The following is a 23,049-nucleotide window of genomic DNA, read 5'->3' as shown; positions in this document are numbered from 1 at the left end:
ACTTGACGAGAAGCGACAGGTGTTATTGCCATTACCGATGCCTGAACTAAACCAGAAAGCCATCCGGTCTGGTGATCCAATACAGACAAGCTCAATATTATAAACATCACCGAGACGTAATCCCCGGAAATGCTTGCGCTTCTTTTTCAACGAGTTTTCTGAGAAGCAATGTTTATCACTTTTTTGCCACCTTTTTTTTTTCTTACAAGTAATTATTTAAGGCAGTGATGTTAAATATCTCACGATATAATTATGACGCACTGTCAGTAGACCGGCTGTGAAAGCGTTCAGGGCTACGTCAACAGTATGCGACAAAGAATTACTCGGTGTTAGGTGAACTGTTTTTAGAAGCAACACATCTGCGAGAGGAACAGCAAAGGCGCTTGCTCTTGTATCTTGGCAACGAAAATCAAATAGAAAGCAATGGAGTGTCGATCAAGGCTGGGTTCAGGTGTGTATAGGAGTGGGCAGCAAAATGTGACAGAGGTCAGACTCCTGCCCTCTGGCCCAGAAATATAAATAGAAGAACACAAAACGTAATTTAACTGGGACGACTACATGCCAACAATCTGAGCAAAAAAGACGTTTACCGCCAACCTCACGGTTTTTTTTTCTTAATCATGCCATTTTTTTTTTCGGGGGGGGGGGGGGCATTTCAATCAAATATGAAATAGAGAATACATATTCCAAACTGAAAGTATCTCCACACTGTATTAGTTTCTTCTTTTACGCTTGCTCTCAAGACCATAATATCAATAGGAAATTGTAAAAGAAAATGTTTTTCTACGCCTCCAATGAAGTTATCTGTAAAATGTTTGTAATAATGGCAGTATAAAGCATGAACTAAATGCTGGTTATGCAGTCTCTTTTCTCTGTAGTCAAGATTTCTATTACATTACATGTGAAAGTCAAAAGGCCGCCATCAAAATCAGGCTCCCGTTTAAGATGGCGGTCACCTGCTTTTTCCTTTGTTCATTATTGTGTGATTTGTGTATTTCTCAGTGTGATTAGGATACTTTATATTTTCCAGTAAAAAAATACAATTGCAATATTTCTTTGTAGTATAAACATTTCTTTGTTTTGTTAGTAAAATAAGATTTCTTTGTAAAATCAAATATAAAAATCGGTCTTCTTATGATGGAAGCATGTTTGATAACCTTCTTTTATCTGATAATGAATCACAAGGATTTTCTTTTTCATCTTTTAACTTTTCCTTTAATACAGATAGCAATTCTCTTCTGAGTTTATTCCAAATTTCATTCGATCTTTAGGAGTTGTGTTTTATTACAATCATTTGTCACAGATTAAAAAAAAATCAAATATCCGCGTTTATGTCCTGTCTTTTTGCTTGTGTGCAACATAGAGAACTTTAATGCATCGTTTGTCTCAAAGGATCTCCGAAAAATTATTTTCATTGGTAAACCTTCACTTATTTTATTCGATTCGCCATCTCTCTCAATTTCTGTCTCGCAGATCGTCGACACTGAGCTGACCGTCCACGGTAAGCACGAGGAAAAGCAGGACGATCACGGCAAAATTTCGCGCGAGTTCACGCGGCGGTACACGCTCCCGCCCGACGTCGACCCGACGACAGTGACCTCGTCTCTTGGTCAAGACGGCGTGTTAGCTGTGCAGGCCCCGCGGGCAGCCCCGAAACCGAAGAACCAGAAGATCCCGATCAGCGTGGAAAGCAAGCCTGCCATTAGCGGTGGTGCCAAGGGAGGGAAATAGACAGTCACCAAAGCAACGATGCTCTTTATTGTTTTTATGGTAGACTTGGCGGCTAAACAAAGAAACGACTGTAACAAAGAGACTGTCAGCCGATACTATACTGTCTATTAAGTTCCAGTCGTTTCCTTGTAGCATGTTCAGCCCCTCAGCTTTGTCAAAAGGATATAGGGCCGACCAATCACCGACACATTGTGGTTTGAATAGAAACAATCAGTTATCGAATAATTAGTAACCGATACTTGGCAATATTCGTGCTCACATATCCTTATCAATCGTCTTTATGTGGCATAAGATATGAATATCTGCCTTGTGAAAGCAAACGTTTTTCTGCAAGACGTATTTGATTGTCCATTGTATGGATCTCTCCCCATTTCAAAGCGAAATCTCTGTCAGAAATATTACGATTGTCTCTTTGTCTCACCTGGTCACGTGATCGAAATCATTTTATTAGCACTGACTGATATAAATTCAACACTATCCAGTATTTGCATAGTGATCTTTCACAAGTGAAAAAAGCATGCAGAAAACTTGAAACCATTTTGATCCCCTGTTTAACAAAATATGCACAGACCGCGATTGGTACAGCAGGGTCATAAAAACAGCTCGTTGGTAATTTTTCTTCGTCACATGAGTTATAGTTCTTCTGTGTTATGATTGATTTTGCGAGGATGAGAAAAAAAAGTTCTAAAAGTTGAGGTCATATTACAACAAAAACTCTTTACTACATGTAAGGGCTTGATCGTGAAGAGAAGGAATATACATTTATTATCTTCGAAGTCGATCGCTTTTTTTGTCCTTTTCTCAAGCTTGATAACGTACATTTTACAAATATTCAAAAGTGGTTGTAGATCAATAATGCCAGCGTCAAACCAAATAGTTCTCTTCAACATTGCTAGATAGAAGGGCGACCTACAAATTGTGTAATGTTTTCGTTTGGTAACAAAGATAACGTTATATTAGTCGAGTTTGTAAAATATTTTCTGTTTTGCTGCAACATGATAATGTTTAATTATCGGACGAAAGAGCAAAAGATGAGCTGAATATAGAACCAAGTATCGTGATCACTGCTATTCAGTACCACTACTTTTGTTGTTAGTGTTGTTGTTGAAGTAATGGGATAAAGGGCTACCTGACTTAACCTGCCTAGCAGCTACAGCTAAGCATTAAGATTGTTATGAACGACATCACAGGAGCTCGAAAACAATGGTGATATCGTATGATTTCTTCTTTTGTGTCGAAGAGTATAATATCTAGAGATGGTTTTAATAGTTGTCGATGTTTTTGCCCTGCTCTGTATGCTGACACTGTAAAGTGATGTCTCTTGTATTACTACTGGCCTATGAACTACATCATGCGAGCAACGATCCCGAACCTTATCCATTGGGAAGAGAGTAGGAAAAAACAAAACAACCAAAAGACCCCCTCTTCGAAAATCCACTTCACGAATGCGTGTACCGTCGAGGGTTCTTCTGCGACATTTATTTTTTGTATGTATGTTTGTTTGTCGATCTTAAAGCTTTTCTTTGTCTAGTTGGAAAACAAACATTTTGTTTATATCATCTTGTTTTGATATAGCGCCTCGCGTTCTTGTTCTTCATTTCTCGTTCAACAAGTTCAAAGACCACACCCAAGCTGAGTGTTTTTTAATGCGAAACACGCATGTATCACGGCATCATAAAAGTCTTCCACAGATGGAGAGCGGGCGGCGTTGTTGACATGACAACAACATACACTGACGTCACGTTACAACAATAAACACGTTAACATAACTATACTTGACTTATACGTATATGATTGAGGATATTTTATATGATATGTTTCTTTTGAGGTATGTGCGAACAGGAAGGCTTATTAAATAAATTGATGCTTAGAGGTATTTTTGTTTCTGAACGTTGATAACGAATAGATCGTATAAAGTAAACGCCGGCTTACTGAAATAGGCATTCATAGTGGTGCCATTTTTTATTATGCTTATCATTATTATCTATTCATATATAATACTTTGGACAGTTAGGATGACTGAAAGACCATATACGACGTGCAAAGAATAACATGGGATTAATCAAATGAATTTCTTTTTTCCATTTAATACAATCAATTGTATTTCCATATTCCAGAAAAATCATACATAAGTGTGCTTTTTCGGTTTTTCCGCAATTGAAAAAACAACGTTTGATGATCTACATCAGCAATTCTATACAAAGTCCACACGAACAGGGCGCAGAAAGATCAGGCAGGTGATTTAGATTTCCTTGGGATTTCCGGAAATGGTAATTTACAGACTTTAAAACGCTAATTATATTACCATCTTTCGATTTTACGAATTAATTGCTCCGGAACAATGCTTTTATACCAAAAAAAAAAAAAAAGTAACTTACCATACGTAGAAGATTGTAAAGCTTTTGTTTTGTATGTAGATATTTTCCTGTATTTATGCAATGTAGTTATTTATTTGAACCTTTCCTAGGTTTATGTTGTTTTCTAACAAAATAAAATCACGCAGCATGCTTAAAACAATGACATACGCTGTAACTTCTCTTTCTTCTACCTGGCAGATGTTGGACAACAGTGTAATAAAACGCGTGTCTTGTTAAAACATAGGTGATCTGCTTTTGGGCGTAAAGAAGCTCTCTTGCATGAATTTTAATGTTTTGACAAACAAACATAATATTGTGAGGCTATACACGCTATATATATGGCTATGGCTATCTATGACTACAGATAGTAGTCAAAGATAGCTATAGCTTCATCAAAGCGCTTTATATAGGTAAGCGGTGAAGTGGTCCGTCTATATGCCCATTCTAGAACACAAGCGAATGATGTCAACCCATTGTGGTTTAGCCTTTTGTCAAGGCCCTCTCGCTGTATGGTGAAGAGAGCCCAGCTGAGTGGGGTTGCGCGAGGGCCTTTTGAGATCTGCTTCGCGTCCTTTTGTTAGCCCTTTGAATTACCGACTGAGCAAAAGTCGACCAATCAGCGTGTCTGTCTGCTCGAATCCGATTTGAATGGAGGGAATGCACGCCGCAGACCTCACAGAACTTTACACACACAGAGTGTGTAGAGTTCTGTGGCAGACCTCTGCGGGTGGTCAGTGATGCATGCGAACAGGCATGACAACACCAAGACTGAGGATTCGGGGAGCGCGCCATTCCATTGGTTGACCGGAACCACGTGTCATGAATAATAATGTGTGAAGCAGATCTCAAAAGGACCTCGCGCTGGCGCGCTCGGCTGGGCGAGCGAAGCGAGAGGGCCTTGACAAAAGGCTAATTGTGGTTCGACACAGTTGACTAGAAATAATCGGCAAAGCGGTATCAACTATAACAGCAGGAGGAAACAGAGAAGGAAAGAAGACAACTAATGATTTAAGAGAACTCTCAAGATGGCGATACCTCCCAAACAGATGCACAATGCATACTGTCCTTACTGGAGTCCTACATGAATACTGACGTAAATCACACCCTATACATTTATTTCAAATATGTATATATATATATATATATATATATATATATATATATATATATATAGCGGAAGACAGTCATCCCTGAAGAAGAGGAAGGTTCCTCGAAAATTCGGATTATTCATTAAATCAAGATTGGCTATCAATGCATTCCCTGCATTCATCTGTTGTGATTTTATTATGACTTTATTATTGCTATTTCTAGTACTGCCAATACGCGGAACAACTACAATATATATATATATATATATATATATATATATATATATATATATACATATCTATCACCAGGGTTAGATGTGGTTCGCTTGGGGAACTCCCTTGGTAAATTACACTTCATTCAATTCAATTCCATCAAGAAAAGAATACATGGTACAAAGTGGAATATATTAAGTGTCAATTCTAATTTCATCTAGTTGGGAAGGACGGATCATTGAACACAATATACATGCAAATTATATGCACGAATGGTATTATAGCGAAAAGAAAATGAACAATGCACACTTTGCCATTTGAAGATTGAACATCACATTTTGTTTCGAATTAAGGGGGACTTTAATTTCATGTCTGAATCGACATCACGTGTATTTCTCATTTTCACGACCTCTGAGTTTAGTATGAGCTAACAGAAAAAAAAAATTACTGTCCAATTTCAGAACAGAAGTCATGTGTGTGCGTTATAGAGCATTTTGATATTCAATTTTTGAGAGAAACCACAGGCAAATTTGGATGTTTTGACTGACTGAAAACAGCAATATTGATGAAACACATCACTGAAAAAGATTGGGACAATCGGCTGTATGTTATGACTTTACAAAAAATTTCGGTGCCGTAATCGCCGGATAAGCAAACTACTACGCTTCATGAAGTCACAATGGACTGCAATATAAGAAATATATAAAGAGAAAATTCAATTTCCATCTCTGTCAGTGAGCCCCACCAACACCCCCTTCACACACACACACACAAAGAAAGACATGGTTTTGTTTTTGTGTTGTTTAATTAATACATCCTCCCCATATTCTGCTAAAAATTGAAAGACTAAAATGACACACGTACAATAAAAAAAAAGATTATCGGAATAAAAATTATAGTAACTGATGCTACTGTGTGTTATTATAGTTCCTACTGTCGATTGACTGAAATACAATACATGTATCATTTCTGCCCGTGCATGCCTCCGCCCTGCAAGGTGAGGGCGGCATTCTGTTTTCCTACTGTAACTCCATCAATTCCAAACTGGGGTTATCGTTTATGAAATACCCAGGAAAAAAGGAAAGATATCACTTAATGCTTCAGACATTGAGATCAGATCAGTGTGCTCTTTTATATAGGCCTATATATTAAAGTTGGAGACTCAGATTTAGGTCAAAGGTTACTAAGGTGTAACTTTTGCGGAAAATGCCATATCTCAGCTGTAACTTATTTTTTTTTTGTTAGATATCATAATAGTCGGACATTTCCAGGAGGGTAAAATAGCAGTTTCGAATACACGTATACTCTCACTTTATACATGTATGGCCCAGATATACACTTTTGCGCATATTTCCTGGGTTGACTTTTGTTTTATATGCTTCACATTGTTACGTAGAATTTCACTTCATTTCAAATATATAAAGGAGCAAAATACATCCTAGAGACCAGAGTATATGCTAGCTTTCAGACTGAAACACCTTCAGAGATTGCACCGAGCCTCGATCACCAAAGGCACATAAATGCATCGAAATAACTCTTTTGTGCATCCCTTTAAAAAACTCACAATTGTTTGAATAACTATCATGGCCAACTCCAACTCAATCTCTGTAGAATCTCCTTGGTTTTTACCAAGAAGGTGTGTGATATTTCCTTTCTCGAACCTTCTTGGTTTTATTGAGTTCACTGAGGACCCTTGGTGGAAGCAAAGAAGAGGTTTCATTACCTCCTCGGTTCAATACAAGTCAAGTTTATTCCATTTTCTCCTTCCACCTAACCTATTCTACTCTCTAAAAAAAATCGAGTGAAAATATTTACTCTTGAAGGAGTGAATACAAAAAAGAGTGAATTTAGAGTGAAATTGGAGTGAATTCTCTTCATTTTCACTCATTTTGGAGTGACCTCAGGGATCACTCGAATATTTTGGAGAGATCCCTGAGGTCACTCTAGTCACATAACATAACATACTAGTAACATAACATAACATAACATAGCATAACATAACATAACATAACATAACATAACATAACATAACATAACATAACATAACATAACATAACATAACATAACATAACACAACATAAACTAATATGTATATACCAAAATTAAGAATGATCTTGACTACACAATGATATTGTAGTTGACTATACGATAAAAAAATAAGAGGTAATTTAACGAATTTAAAGCATGCAGGGCCTATACAGTTCAAAACTAATCTTGTTATTGTTAAATTATAAATGCTCTGAGAAAAAACAAACAAACAAACTGACGAGCCCACGAAAGAGCATGACTGTCTTTGAATTTGAATTGAATTTGAATTTTTGCGTTCAATTTAGCATTTCGCTCATTGAAATTGGCACATGTAGCTTTCGAATTCGTAAAATGGGCATTCAAATTGGTTGGTACTCCACGTTTATCACTCGCCGAAAAGGATAATTGAGTCATTCAATTTCGCGAATGGGCAGTCAAATTCAAAACATTTTCATTCAAATTAACGTCATGTTATTTATTTTTTGAAAAGGTGAGAACATTTAAACGTGTATTTCTATGTGACTTTTTGTTTCATCCAAACACTGTTAAGCAGTATAATTTTTTACCTATATAACTCAAGTTTTCAAATTCATGAAATTCTTCCGTCGTCATTGCAACTGATTGACGAATTGCCCTGCATCGGCGTAAATAAGCACTGAATTGATCAGTGTTTTAGTAGTAGCCATGATATTAAAAGAAAAAAATCATGGGCGTACATACTCGAGCAAGATTCGAACCTACGACCTCTTGATTACCGGACAGGCGTTATCTTCACTGGACCACCGAGCTTTCGCCCGACAACAAATGTTGGTTCTAATCCTTACGACCTCCTGATTACTCCTGACCTCCTCCTTAGCTCGGTGGTCTATTGAAGGTGACGCCTGACCGGTAATCAGGAGGTCGTAGGTTCGAATCCTGCTCGAGTATTAGTCCAAGAGTATTAGTTTTAACCTGAACATTTTTGGTAAGAAGCTGATTTTTTCAGGATAGGTCCAGAAAAATGTCTAGAATAACATACTAAAAGTCCTCATAAATTCTCTTCGAGCGTTTTCTGCAATCCAAGATGGCGTCCAAAATGGCCGCCATTTCTAGAAATTCTTATAACTTTTCAACCAGAGAACCCAAATACAAAATTTTAATGTCTAAATTTATGTTTTGAAGCATGAAGAACTCAATAAGATACATATTTAGAGATGTTGATGCACGCAAATACCGAAATCCAAGATGGCGTCCAAAATGGCCGCCATTTTCAGAGATTCTTATAACTTTTCAGCCAGGTAACCCAAATACAAAATTTTAATGTCTAAATATATGTTTTGAAGGATGAGGAACTCGATAAAATACATACTAAGAGTTGTTGAAGCACGCACGTACCGTAATCCAAGATGGCGTCCAAAATGGCCGCCATTTCCTGATTTTTTTTTTGGATCAAAATTTTGCAAGTAGATTTCAACTGTACACACTTGGAATGTCGAAATATATATGTCGTGAGTCACAAGGAACCAAATATAATACTTATTCAGAGATTTTGAAACACAAATAAAGCACTTAAGCACTTTGAGAAATCCAAAATGGTGTTCAAATGGCTGCCATTTCCTGTTTTTCTCATAACCCTGCAACTAGGTAACCGCGATACGCACTTAAATGTATAAATATATATTTTGAGACATAAGGAACGCAACGAAATACTTATTCAGAGATCATGAAGCACGTATAAGTACAAATGAAACCACCAGAGTTCTTTGCGAAAACCAAATGTTGCCCCAAATGGCCGCCGTTTGTTTATCAAAAATTGCTGTTTTTAGCCTGTTTCAAGAGACAAAGAAATTTAAGATAATGTTCGAGATTCAACAACTCAGAAGGTCCAATGGAATCTTTCCCTTAAATGTGCACAACACGGGTATAGGTTGGCTTGGATGCTCCCCCCCCCCCCCCCCCCTTGGGGAAGGGGATGGCCTGTACAATCATTATTTTCCAAATATTCAACCTGAAGTATATGCACTTTGTCGTTGAATTGCAATCATAAAAATGCTAAACGTCCCTCGCTCGGCCTCTTTCCATAGACTTTGTACACTTTTGAGATTAACAAATTTCCAAATATGTCATCGAAAAGTGTGCACTAGATCTTTTACTTACAAAATGCAAAAGTTAATTCCCTCATGTTGGAGGGTAATTTGCCCTTCCTAACCCTTCCACCGCTCACTTCCCCAATATAAATCAAATACCCTTTCGATTAACAATTCCCAAATATTCCACCAAATGTGTGTAAATGATATAATTATTTCCATTTCAATTCAAGTATAAAAGCTCCCTCGTGTTGGAGTGGATGGGGATACTGAGACTACGAATTATCTACTCTTTGAGGATGGACAATCAATATAACACCAAGGGTGCACTATTGGCCGGTTAATGACGATCATAGAAATGCAAAACGCCCTCCCGTGGAAAGGGATCCCCCACCCACATCCTTTACTAGCTCATTGCACACACAACCTAAATGGGTCAATTCCTGGCCTGACTAGCATTAAACTAGTCGAGCACGGTTAGTAAAAATTGCTATACGAACATGATGATAGTAAAATGCAGCAATGCAGCTAGTAATGCTCTGCTGGATTAAATCAGGCCATGGTTTACTAACCCAAAGCTAGTCAATCAAGTCTGACTAGCATAAAATTGTATGCTGTACTAGTTTGCAGTGTATACGCCAAGAATTAGTCAAAGTGGAGGAACTAGTGTAAAGCTAGTCGAAGTGGAGAAACTATCATAAACTCGTTGATCTTACGAAAACAGCGCATGTTAGTAAAACTGAAGGAACTACCGTGAACTAGTAAGTCAAGCTGGCAGAACTAGGGTGAATTCCAGTGAATACATATTTGAATGTCATTTGGTTAGGCCAATAGAAATTGAGAATTCCCCTGTCATGTGTTTACTTTAAGCCAATCACCAGCCGCAATTTCCCCTGGTTTGGGCGCGGGAAGGTTTACCTGAGCGACGCGTCTGTCGCCTGTGCGTACGTGGACGTTCTGTGTGCATGTGTATACGATGTGCTGTGCGTGTATTACATGCATAGGATTTACGTGCGTGTGCAATCGTGAGAATCAGAGCCTGGATGTAATGGACGTGAGAAAATTTCTGTCTTCAAATGGAGTGGGGCGGAGATATTATTCACATTTTTGAAGGTAAGCAAACCATAGATCGATCTAATTATAACTTGTTGAGTTTTTCCAGTATTATGGGCTACTACCTCTCCGTAAACGACCATCTAAGTTACCTTACGAATAACCCCGGGCCCGGGACGCTCCTTGTAACGTTAGTGTACACAGTTAGCTATGGGGCTGGTCGCAGTTACCTTACCATAAACACCCAACAGCTAGAATCCGAGGCCGAAACTCAACTGTTAGGTGTTAGGATCTAATACTACAGTAATACTTTGAGTCTTTGTGCATGTTGGGATGGGGCTCGGCCTATTCGCGGACTATTTCATAAGTCTTTAACTTTTTAACGTTAGAAACGCATTTTTCAAACAAAATAGAGTCTAGACCAGGTTATGATTTCCAAAATTAACAAAAACGAGTGACGAATGTAACCGTCATTGACATTGTACATCTGACATTGTAACTGTGTGAGGGGGCTACTTGTACTTTTGTAGGCACCTATAGAGCGAAGTTGAAAAAATGCCTCTCATGATACATCGATCATCAGGAGCTATAGAGTTCTAAAAGTTCTAACGTTAACATTATGCGTTTCAGAAAATATTGGGACACACTAAACTCTGAGTCTAAATTCTCCAGAACGTTTAATAGTCGTAGGCCTAACGTTAACTACTAACGGTGTAATGTAAGATCTTAGAGAAACTAATAGAACTAGACACGGTCTAGTCTACATGTACTTAAGTTGGGGTTCTACCGAGGTAGGGCTTACTCTAAGTCTAACTGTAAAAGTCTAACCGTTAGTCTAAACAAGTCTCACAACCGTTGGCGTTAATTGTAGGTTAGGCCCTACTAATTTATTCTATTCCAACTAGAACAGCATTAACGCGAAATAGGCCTACTATTACTAACGGGTTAGGCCCAACTAGTATTAGTAGGTAGTCTAGAACTCCGGTTAGGTCCCCACTCACCCTTCACCGCTATAGCTGGGGACTTCTTTCAACCTCCATAGACTTTGCGCATTAGTGGAGACACACACGCAGAATGAGAGGGGACCGATATCACGATTTAGCCCTAGAACGTAGTAGAAGCAGAACCTAGACCACTGTTAAACATCTAGGGCCTACATTGAACGGTTTTCCAGGATAAGCTATATCCTAGGGCCTAGGTCCGGTTCTCATTGCGGTATTATAGACCTAACGTTAGGCCTACAGTGCAGTGGTATGAACTCTACATGGACTACAAGCATAGCATCATGCACACAGAGATGATCACTGTAAAGTATGTAGAGGGAGACGTCTGGTCGAGTTTAGACCACGGTTAGAGATCGACGTATATAAAGCTGTGCTATAATTAACCCTATTTTAACTGGGGGGTCAAATTGACCCCCTTCTCGACATTTCACGCCACGATTCCGCAACGCGCAAAGATTTTGCCGCGTCATTTCATGACTTTTTTTCATTGAAGTCTCCCGCATATTTTGAGACCAAATTTGCGACGTCCGGGTACACCGTTTTGAAGTTACGCAATGTTTTGCATATGCATGTCAACCTGAAAACAGCTCAAATTCATGATTTCTGTGCAAATCCTATGCAAATTGTGGTTTGTTTGTTTGTTTTTTTGGTTAATTGATATAAATTAGATTATTTCAACTTTTAACCATTGAAATTAATCAATTCTAATGTAGATAAGCTTGAAAAAGTGCCTCCAACAAATTTTGGAAAAAAAACAAACAAACAATGGAAAACAAAAGATCGAAAAAACAGTAAAATACATGAAAAATTAACAAAACAATAAAAAAAACAAAAGAAACTGATTTTGACTGCGCTATTTTTTTAAAAGAAAATTGATGTGTCTTGAGGAACTCTGACACAAAAATTTAGCAATCCTTCAGTCTTTTTGTTGGAGTTATATGTAAAAATATAATTTCATGCATAAATTTGCATAATTAATTTATTCAAAAATATAAAATCAACATTTTTTCTATTGTATGACCGTGTAATCTTGTAGTTGACATCCGGCTCTATTTTCAGGCAAAATTTTGCGGCGATCGCGCGATCGGCGGCCGAGATCTGAAGGGGGGGTCAAATTGACCCCCCCCCCCCCCCCCGTAAAAACTTGGTCTCCAATAGCTCAGTTGAAATAGGGTTAATGCAATCGACTAGAAGCGTCTAGAAACTCTACATTGCTATTGAGTCGAATCACTGACACTGTGTTGCCAGAAGGTGATCTCGATTGATACGGTAATTAAAAAAAAATGGTGAAATTTGGTGATTTATATAATTGTGATGACCTATGTAGTAAAAAGGACTTTTATTTGCCACCACATTCGAGCATCCACACAGCTGGGAGAATACCATAGTGCTATTGCACTCCCACGTCATGTGTGGCAATCATCTAAGTAAGAAATACGATGCATGCACTGTTAAGTGTAATAGTCCACTGTGACATCACACTTCTAGCTGAAGATCAACGTGCTCACACATCATGGAGATCTCCCCCTTTTTAGCAGACGACAACGGGTACTATATTTGAACATTGTTTTTTATGAAAGTTACAGGTGACCTTAGGCATTGAAATTTGGCAGAGATCATCTTTGGGTCTTTCTAAATATGCTGATCGATGTAGCTAAAAAGGAATTTCCAGCTTTTCTATTGATGCACACTTAGTATTTGTGTGAACAAAACGGACTGCATATTGTCTTGTGGAGATGAGTTCTAAATCCATTTCTGAACATTGTGTTTTCATGCTTTCCTCCAGATTAAAAGACGTAACATGACAGTTCTTCGGGAGTGATGGTGATTTAAAGGAACTCGCTATAGGGGTCATCATTTGGAGAACGAAGACAGATTGATAGCTGTACAGTCTCTGTCACACCACGAGGGTGCAGATCACCAGATTGAAGAAGTACATGTAACAGATGTGGCCAACGACTAGCCATTGAATGCAGGGTTGACGAATGCTGGAAACACCGGGCCAACATCAGCGAAGGAGCCTCTGAGATATGGACTTCCATTGCACTAACCCTGCTGTAAGCTATTCTGTTGTTTTCCACGATGATTAATGAAGGGAGACTAGTTTGAAATTGATTCACATTTATTTTACATTCTAGAGTCTCAGTAATTACATAAGAGGCTACATTAAGAGACTGAAAGCTTTGTTGGTTTTGTTTTGTTTGAAGAAATGATTTTCAAGTATTAATTATTCTTCATGGAGCAGTTTTGGAGCTGTCCTTCTCTCTGAAAATGAAAGCCTTGAGAGGTTAGTACTCGTATTTAAGAAAAATGTGTACTTGCTGTATCGACAGAAGTGAAAACCATGTTATGGTCAGTCTTGAGTTGTGTAAGTAGAGCTGAACGTTGCTTATGGCAAATATGTATATTAAATGATTTTGCACTTCAAGTTTATAATGTAAACTGGAGGGACCTATTATCCTCATGCCATAATTTGTATGATTTGTAAAACCTTTAAATTTTACTTATTTGCACAGGAATTCAACACACACATCACTCCAAGGGGGAGGAGATACTTCAATAGCTGATGAAAGGAGTTCTGACTGCTCCAAGGAGACACCTGCTTATCCAGATCATGGTAGCATATTTCTTGTTGATAATGGAAGCAGAAAACTGTACAGCGTAAGTTCAATTGTTTGAATACTGGTCTGGAAAACCAGTTTCCCATTGTCATGTCTTGTACTATACATTTCCATGCAATATAGCACCATCTAATTTGCCTGTTCACTTTTGTTTTTGTCTTCTCAAATATAGAGAATAACAGTCTAAAATGTGCCCCCCCCCCAAAAAAAAAAAAAAAAAAAAAAAAAAAAATGAAGGGACCGGTAAGTATAACGTTGTAAATGAAGTGATGGTTATAGATTTAAAAATAAAGACTGATATACTTGTATGAAACATGTAAACAGAGTGTACCTACAAGACTCCGCGCTGACTTATTTTCTTGGTAGCCCCATTGGGCCACATGTAAATGATAACAGTCCTAATACTTATGATATAATTATGATAATGATGAATAAAAAAAAATGGAAATTGATTTGCCATAAAGTTCGATGGATAATCACATCTTGTATTTTTCTACTAACTGTGCACATCCACACTTAACCCATCTGCATGAAATTTTCATTTGTATTAACTGATATTTGGTGTAAGAAGCACATGAATAAATGTACTTGAAACAGCGGTACTGAATAGCAATAGAAATTAATGCCAAGAAAAAAAAACATGAAAATAGTTCAGCCCCTTAAAAGATTGAAATGAGGGTCAATTTTTTGATGTTATATATTTGCTTCGTAACATATGATTAACATTCTTCTTGCTTCCTTTTTAAATTCAGATACCCAAGTAGTGAGCAAAAGACACGTTGAAGCCAAGGCAGTTGCGATGCAGTACCCCACTTTGTGAGACACCACACAAGGTGCACAAGGATATGTAAGTTTATACTAAGTTTATGTGATGTACAACTTTTTAGCCCTCTTTAGCAGAAAGCTTAAGTGACATACATGGTATCTTATTCATCTAGCTTTTAAAAACTTGAACATTTTCAACTTTTCTCCAGAGATAGTGGACAGAATTCAACCATACTAGGAGTTGATCATCCTTGTTTAGTTAGGGGGCAAGGACCCAAAGTTGTTCAGGATATGGTCATGAGCCCCCCCCCCAGAAAAAAAAAAAATGGCCTTTACAGGGAAATTAATTGCATCTATGTCTTAATTAAATCATTGGGCAAATATACAGGCAATGTGGGGGCTTTTGATAATCTTTGATGTACATGTTCATAGATGTCTAATAAATTTTGTGTGCAGATTGGTCTGATTCCATGACTTAGGTTGGATGTACGTAAACTCCAACGTAACGTAATGTAACGTAAGCTCCAACTTGCCAGTTGCGCCGTTCATTTATTATAAACCTATTCTCGTTTTCTTCCATAAGAATGCAACTACATGTATTTCTACTGCTATCAGATCTTCATCAGTTATAGTCAACTCTGTGCCAAAGTGAAATTTGTTGAGACTCGAGAAAAAGCTTTGACCTACAATGCATTCTTGTATTTCAGGAGTACCTGTATGACAAGGATCTCGGGATTCATTGAGTATCGTTTGGAGACCTTGAGGAGCTATGACACCACTCATCAACTCAGGCAGAGAGAGAGTAGTTGCAGCTCCCACCAAGCCCCTGACTGAACACAATTCCAACGTCAGATTAGAAGCCCAACGAGAAGAGACAGCTACCATCGGTGTATAGGCCTACGTACATATCCTTGCTTTTTCCTCTTTTGAGATACATTAAATGCTCCTCTGAAGTTGGAACTTACATTCTTGTTGAAGAGTCAGCCTCATCAGGCTCATCTGTAGTTGAACATGAAGCTGTTACCAGGACGTACTGCAGCACTTCAACACTAAAAGTAGAACAGGGCTCATCGATGAAAAGAGTTTGTTTTGAAACTTCAAGCTGCCCTGAAAACAACCTTATTATAGGGAAGATTTTATTTTCCCAAACAACTGGCAGTATTCACCAAATATTGTGATGACACAAAACAATCCAAATTCTGTATGTTCATCCATGCTTCCTTCCATGTGTCCATCTGTTACAGTTTCAGTAACTTTTTTGAACTTCAATCGTAACCAAACTTGGATAATAGGTGCACTATGGTAACTTTCCCCTTATGACACACTTTGAAGTCACATGACAGGGTCAAAGCCTCAAAAGTAAAAAAAACAAGGTCATTTGAGGTATAATCGTTAGTTTATTTTGGTTAACTGTTTCAAATTTTGTCAATTAGTGCTAGTTGATATTTAATTTGAATATTAGATGATCAAATATCAGTAACACAATAAACTGCCTTTAGTCAGAAACTGGCTTTCTGGTGAAAAAAAGAAAAGATCTATTTTTAGGACAGAAACTGGTCGATCCATGTACTGTTTTCAAAATGTGGTCTTAACAACTGCTAGTGAAGTGGGTAATGTTCATTGTGTCTATTTTAAACTCAACTGAGCCAAAAGCTTGAGTGAGCTATTGCGATCGATTGCTTTTTGTTCGTCATGCGTAGTGCATAGACTTTTACATTTTCATCTTCTTCTCAAGAACTGGTGGGCAGATATCAACCAAACTTGGTGGGGATCATTCTTAGGGGGTAGGGACCAAAAGTTGTTCATGTGGAGCATGTGGCCCAGGGGGACAGCCCCAAGGGGAAAAAGGGGGTAATCTTTAAAAATCTTCTTCTCCAGACCCCAAAACAATGCACTTAATATGTTATTTGTAGATCTATACATTTACCTATAAAGAATATAGTTTGTTCATGGAAAGACCCAAGTTTCGGTGGTGGGGGCCAAGGGGAAAAAACACATGTCCATCTTCTTCAAACCGGAGTCCAGATTTCAGACAAACTTGGTTGGGATCATCCTTAGTGGGTAGGGTCCCAAGGTTGTTCATGTTGAGCATGTGGTCGAGGGGGGCAAGGGAAGATGGGAGAAACTTTTGTGCTCCAGATCCAAAAGCATTATAGGCAAGATATGGTGTATGTGGATATCTTTATAGGTGAAGAATATACGTTCATGACAATGCCTCAATACCTATGATAACCTCCTTGGAGCTCGGGGGGGGGGGGGGGGGGGGGGGTGGGGGGCAGAGGATAGGGCCCCCAAGAGAGGAAAAAGAAAAATCTTGCTCTCCAGACCCGAGAGCATTACAGTCAAGATACGTTTTAAGTAGATACCTTAAAGATAAAGAATATTCATGAAATGTTGTTCACGACAATACCTCGGAAAACCCCTTTGGACAGACTGTTTTGTGTACTAACATCGGTCTTGTACTAGTCTGATTTCATTCCTTGATACCACCTTCAGAAATGCATCCTTTCTGTACAAAATGGCATGATATAAAAAGAAAGTCAAAATCTGAAATTTTTAGAGAATTTGTTCCGTTTGTTGTATTTTTAGATCAGATTAATACATTACATGTACAGGTTGTACCTACATTTGTATTGGATGTTACATCACTGCAAGCCTCATTACATCTTATTCTTATGGACAGTAATGTGTTTGTGTGTGAAAGTTTATGAAAATATACTCTGTAATAACGAAATTGTATAGGAACCACACACATTATCTCAATGAGTTATTACTATATGCCTATGTTATAATCATTTGTAAGAAAGCAACCAGAGTCAGATTTCTCTAATTAAATTCCAAAATACATGTACTGTACATTTACAGTCCTTGGGAATGAATTTCTGCTTTAGTTTCAGACTTTGCCTTGCGGCTACTACTTGACACAGATTTCGAGTTGTATAGCCACATATAATTTATAGTTCTTAATACACTGTACACTAAAACATGCGTTATGAAGCTGAAATAATGAGAAGGATGAGAAAGACTCAAATCAAGTTTGTAGCCCATGTTATACCAAAATTATGAATTATAATAAATTTGCTCTCATAGTGTTAAGTTGACTTGGTCATATGATTAAAGCTTTTGTGACTTGATTTGAGATAATTATCATTGAGAAATTTATAATGCATTTGGGGTTGGATTATTATACCTGTCCTAGCTGTAAGAAAAAACCAAAATCAACTGCCTAGTTCCTAGTATAGCAAAGTTATTCACATAATTAAAAAAATCGCTCCCATAGACTTTATGTGTACCGTTTCTTTCCCCTCTCCCCCTCACCTCCCCCGCACCTTCATCGTTTTTTTTTTTATTCTATCACTTGCCGTGTCACAATTTCATGTGCTTAATGAGCTCATATAACAATGAATCATAAAATAATTTTTTTTTTTTTTGGTCCACCCTTTTGGGTTGCAAGTTCACAACACATGGCCATTTACGGGTTCAATTTTATATAAATGTTGTATATAAGGAGATATGCAGTTGTAGAGCTCGACTCTTGATTTATTTCATGCTTCCCATTGTGCATTGAGTGTTTTTATGTAACCCTGTATATTCATATGTTTATTCAATGCTGCAATTCAATTTCTTTTCAATTATGTAAGATTCATTTGTGATATTCATGATGCCTACATTAATTTGCTGCATTCGTTGGATGAATAAAATTTGAGATTTTTAACCTGATATTATTGCTTTTGTTTTAATGTATTTTCGTCACAGTTACATTATCTGCATACATGTAATTTCATTTCAGATTCATCTCCGAGACCTTGACTAGCTTTCGCTTGTCACGCATGCTGCACTAGGTTTGGTGAAAGCTAGTCAAAAGGGCCAGACCAGCAATAAGCTAGTCTAGCTGTTTGTACTAGCTCTATGTTAGTGTAACTTGACACCATCTACACTAGTTTAAAGCTAGTCGTTTTCTAGTCAAGCAGCAATGACTAGCCTTACTCAGCATAGTCCAGCATCCATTACAAGTCTCATGCTAGTCCAGCAGTCATGACTAGCATGGAAATCCAAAGCTAGTAACTTAGTTCAGCAGACATGACTAGCTTTGTGCTAGTCCAGCACTCTTTGACTATCTTTTGCCTAACTAGTCCAGCAATCACTACTAACATGATGAGTAGTTTTATGCTCATTACTAGCTTGATTTCCCTAGTCCAGCAGTGTTAACTAACATCATGACTAGCATTATGCAAGTCCAGAAGTCATTACTTGCCTTGGCTTACCAAGTCCAGTAGTCATTACTAACTTCACGGTAGTCCAATAAGCAAGTCAAGCTAGCATTACTAGAATAACACTAGTCCAGGGTGACACCATCTGGACTAGCTTCTTATTAGTCCTGCCTACCAATTTAGGTTGTGTGTGTGCCTTTAATATACTAGTCTTTATTCTACTTACGCTTTTTAATGGAAACAAAAACCTAGCATTTCATCAACAGTGCGCACCATAAAACCCGTAACCTGAAAAAAAGCTCCATTTTGTGGGAGGGTGCATTACCTCATACACCTCCCCCGCATATTTCCATAAATATATATTTTCTTACTTTTAAGATAAAAACAAATCTCAGACATTGCACCAAAAGAGTGCGCTAAATCTCTGAATTTCAAATTGGAAAATGCCAATATCTCCATCGTATGGGAAGGAGTATTCTCCTCTCACACTTCCCCTCCCCGACACTTCCCTGAATATACATTCTTCCTATATAACGTTTGTTTGAATAGAAAGCAAATATCGGATATTTTACCAAATGGGTGTAACAGATCTGTGAATTTCAAGTCTGAAAATACGAAATTTTCCCTCGTGTGGGAGCGGGCAACCCTATGACCGTGCACTCCCATGATTATATATCTTTTTGTTCCTTTTTTGATGGAAACAAAAATCTAATATTTCACCACTAGGGTGCATCAGATGTCTGAATATCAAATCTGAAAATGCAAAATCTCCCCCTTGTGGGGGGGGGGGGGGAGGGGGAGGGGATCCCCTTCCACACCCTCCCAGATATTGCCCATTTCCCTAAATACTACCTTATATATCTCCTACTCTTTGATGGAAACAGTTCAATATCTTACCAAACGTTTGCACTATATGTTTCACTATCGAGTAAAAAAAAAAAAATCCCTCGTATGGGAGAGGAGTATTCCTCCTCCATGTACCAATAACTATGGGTGCCACATTCTCTGATTTCTATCTATTATATAATTTTACCTAATCTTCACGAAATGAATAAGATAATTTAGACACTATGTTTTTAGGTGGAGCAATATACTGCAACAAAGAAATTCACTGTCATGTGATGAATTACACATTATTTTGTAGCACAATTAGACACTAATTTTGAACATTTATGTAGCACAGACATCAAAAATAATTGTTTTTACTTCTTAAGTGATAACCTCATGGTAGACATCATAAGCGTTGGTGATGAAAAAAGGGCTAGCACTAAATTTTCATCTCATGCGCTTCAGGTGACGAAAATAGACTATAAGAGTGTGTAGTAAAAGATATTGCCTTCGAGTAGGCTCTCTGTTTAGTAACGAATCTGATAGTGAAATGTTTCTCTCTTAACAAGGACACACTCCTTGAGTTTAGTATCCAAATGTTTTTATTTGTATACTTTACACATAAGAACTATTTTTCTAAATAAAAAGTTTCTTATAAACTATACTGACATTTTATTGTGAGATAATTCAATTCAATTCAATCATAGTTTATTTCCAATCAACGAAAATCAAAAACATAGTAGGCCTACAATGTATACATGTCATTAAATGATATTGTTCAAACGCTTGCAAAAGATTCATGTAATATACGAGACAAATTATAGAACAACATATATGTACAATAATAAAGAGGAACACTGTACAAATACTACGTGGGCGAGCGGAAAATAAATTCGATCATGGAAAATAGTGATCCACTAAAAAGCAAAGCTTGTCGGACGTGGATCGCTAGATAAATAATGAGTGAATGATATACTATTCTATAACAATATACATGTAGTTATTTTGAGATACACAGGTCGGGAAAAAAAATATAGAATACCAATGCTATAGTGCCCGGACACTGTTCATTGAACCACGTGTACCGGGAAAATATGACAAGGAGATAATTGTGACTGCCGGCCATTTTGCACGCCATTTGCATTTTAGGAAGAGCTCGAGCGGTTTAATCGGAACATGCGTGCGTCAACATCTCTTAATATGTATTTCACTGAGTTCTTCATGTTTCGAAACATAGACATTTAAATTTTGTATTGGGCTGCCTAGTTGCAAGGTTACAAAAATTTCAGGAAATGGCGGCCATTTTGGACGCCATCTTGGATTTCAGTACTTGCACGTTTCAACAACCCTTAATATGTATTTTATTGAGTTCTTCATCCTTCAAAACATATATTTAGACGTTTACATTTTATATTTGGGTTACCTGGTTGAAAAGTTATAAGAATTTATGGAAATGGCGGCCAATTTGGACGCCATCTTGGATTGCGGAAAACGCTCAAAGAGGATTTATGTGGACTTTTAGTATGTTATTCTAGACATTTTTCTGGACCTATCCTGAAAAAATCAGCTTGTTACAAAAAATGTCCAGGTTTAAGCCTTTTTTGACCTTATAATGCTCTTGGACTATTATGTACGCCCATGATTTTTTATCATGGCTACTACTATTAAACACTAATCATTTCAGGGCTTATTTACGCCGATGCAGGGCAAATTTGTCAATCAGTTGCAATAAGTCAAGTTTTTTATTCTGTAACGCCCATTTTTTTCATACATGTCATTATAGGCCTATGTGTACCAATACTTCAAATCAACTTCATCAGCCATGACGGAACAAGTCAGATACAGACGTATATCTCAAGAAGGTTTCCTTTAGAACTTGCCGACACACTCGGAATAAAGCGCTCAACGGCCAGGTAAGTTGTGGAATTGGATTGATAAAAGTGCGCAATTGGCCAGGAAAACCTATATAATATAAAGTCACTCTGGACCTGGCAGTCATTACAGGACAAACAGGATAGAAACAAACAAACAAACAAACATAAAACAAAACACAAATGTATAGATATGCAAAATCACAGCAATCCATTGAACATAGTATGACTGTATTGTAGAAGCCTTACAAGCTGCATGCTAAAGAAGAATCGGAACAAGTCACTAAAGTTGTTTGAATATATCTGATAATTTAGTGCAACTAAAGCTGTGCTGATAATACATTTCTTTATCTGAGAATGATGGTATTTATATTCATTATACGTGCCTCACAAAACCAACAAAAAGTCGCAAACCATGATTTTACGGGAGGATTAGATAGAAGGTGAAATGGGTCAACCGAGTCAATCTTGAGTTTTTTCATGTTTTTTGAAAGAGCTTTAATTTCTTCTTCTACTATTATACACTCCTAAGTTTGTGATCATAAAATGAGTGGAAAGTGTGTTTCCAGCAGTTTCTACAGATGGGCCTACCGGTTTATTTCATGGTATATTTCTACTGCCTCTTATATTTGTGCAGCAGTGTGATCAGGTGTGTCTAAGAGGCCCCATTATCTGATAATCCTTTATTGTTAAGATTGCGTGCTTGCATTACGTAATAGAGACCCGATATTTGAAAGCCTATTTTCTCACTTCACATTTTCACAGTGTACACGTTCTTTTCAATATTGAGAGAGATGAGAAGAGTCCATTTCAATTGAGTTATGCACCGTTTAAGAGCATAGAGTCTGCCCTTTCAGAGTCTACCCATAACTAAAAATCCTGGTCTGTCGACTTTCTTAAAATATGTTCCTAATCTAACAGTAAACAACCAATATGTGCATATACAAATGAAGATACATGTACATAAACATGTACAGCAGTGCTGTCTAGTGTCTGGTCAACCTAAATCTGAAAAACAAAGTTTCTAAAATGTAAGCTCTTTCAATACCATTTTTAGAGGCAATGAAATGTTATCATTTGTAGGCCTACTTCATGCGAATAAAATATATCAAGTGGTAAAAGAAGGTTTTATATTTTTAAATTTACATTTATAAACGTTGAACCTGGTACACAATAGATAAAAATTAATGCAGGCTGAAGGATCGCCTTTAAA

At 37.5% G+C, this 23,049-nt stretch overlaps 1 protein-coding gene across 2 annotated transcripts in view; it reads left to right on the top strand.

The window, feature by feature from the left end:
• LOC139726876 (alpha-crystallin B chain-like) overlaps window positions 1-3,682 on the top strand; it is a 31,107-nt gene extending 27,425 nt beyond the window's left edge. For both annotated transcript variants that reach the window (XM_071637880.1, XM_071637873.1), the window contains one exon: window positions 1,474-3,682. In XM_071637880.1, the coding sequence (XP_071493981.1) occupies window positions 1,474-1,731 (258 nt within the window). In that variant the 3' untranslated portion in view covers window positions 1,732-3,682. The remainder of the gene's footprint in view (window positions 1-1,473) is intronic.
• The last annotated feature ends 19,367 nt before the right edge of the window (window positions 3,683-23,049 follow it).

Source organism: Diadema antillarum, unplaced genomic scaffold (assembly GCF_040938485.1).
Source record: "Diadema antillarum isolate AM-2024a unplaced genomic scaffold, OU_Dant_1.0 scf00000017, whole genome shotgun sequence".
Taxonomy (NCBI): Eukaryota; Metazoa; Echinodermata; class Echinoidea; order Diadematoida; family Diadematidae; genus Diadema; species Diadema antillarum.
The sequence above is the reverse complement of the archived record's forward strand: the minus strand, read 5'-3'. Positions and strand labels throughout refer to the sequence as shown.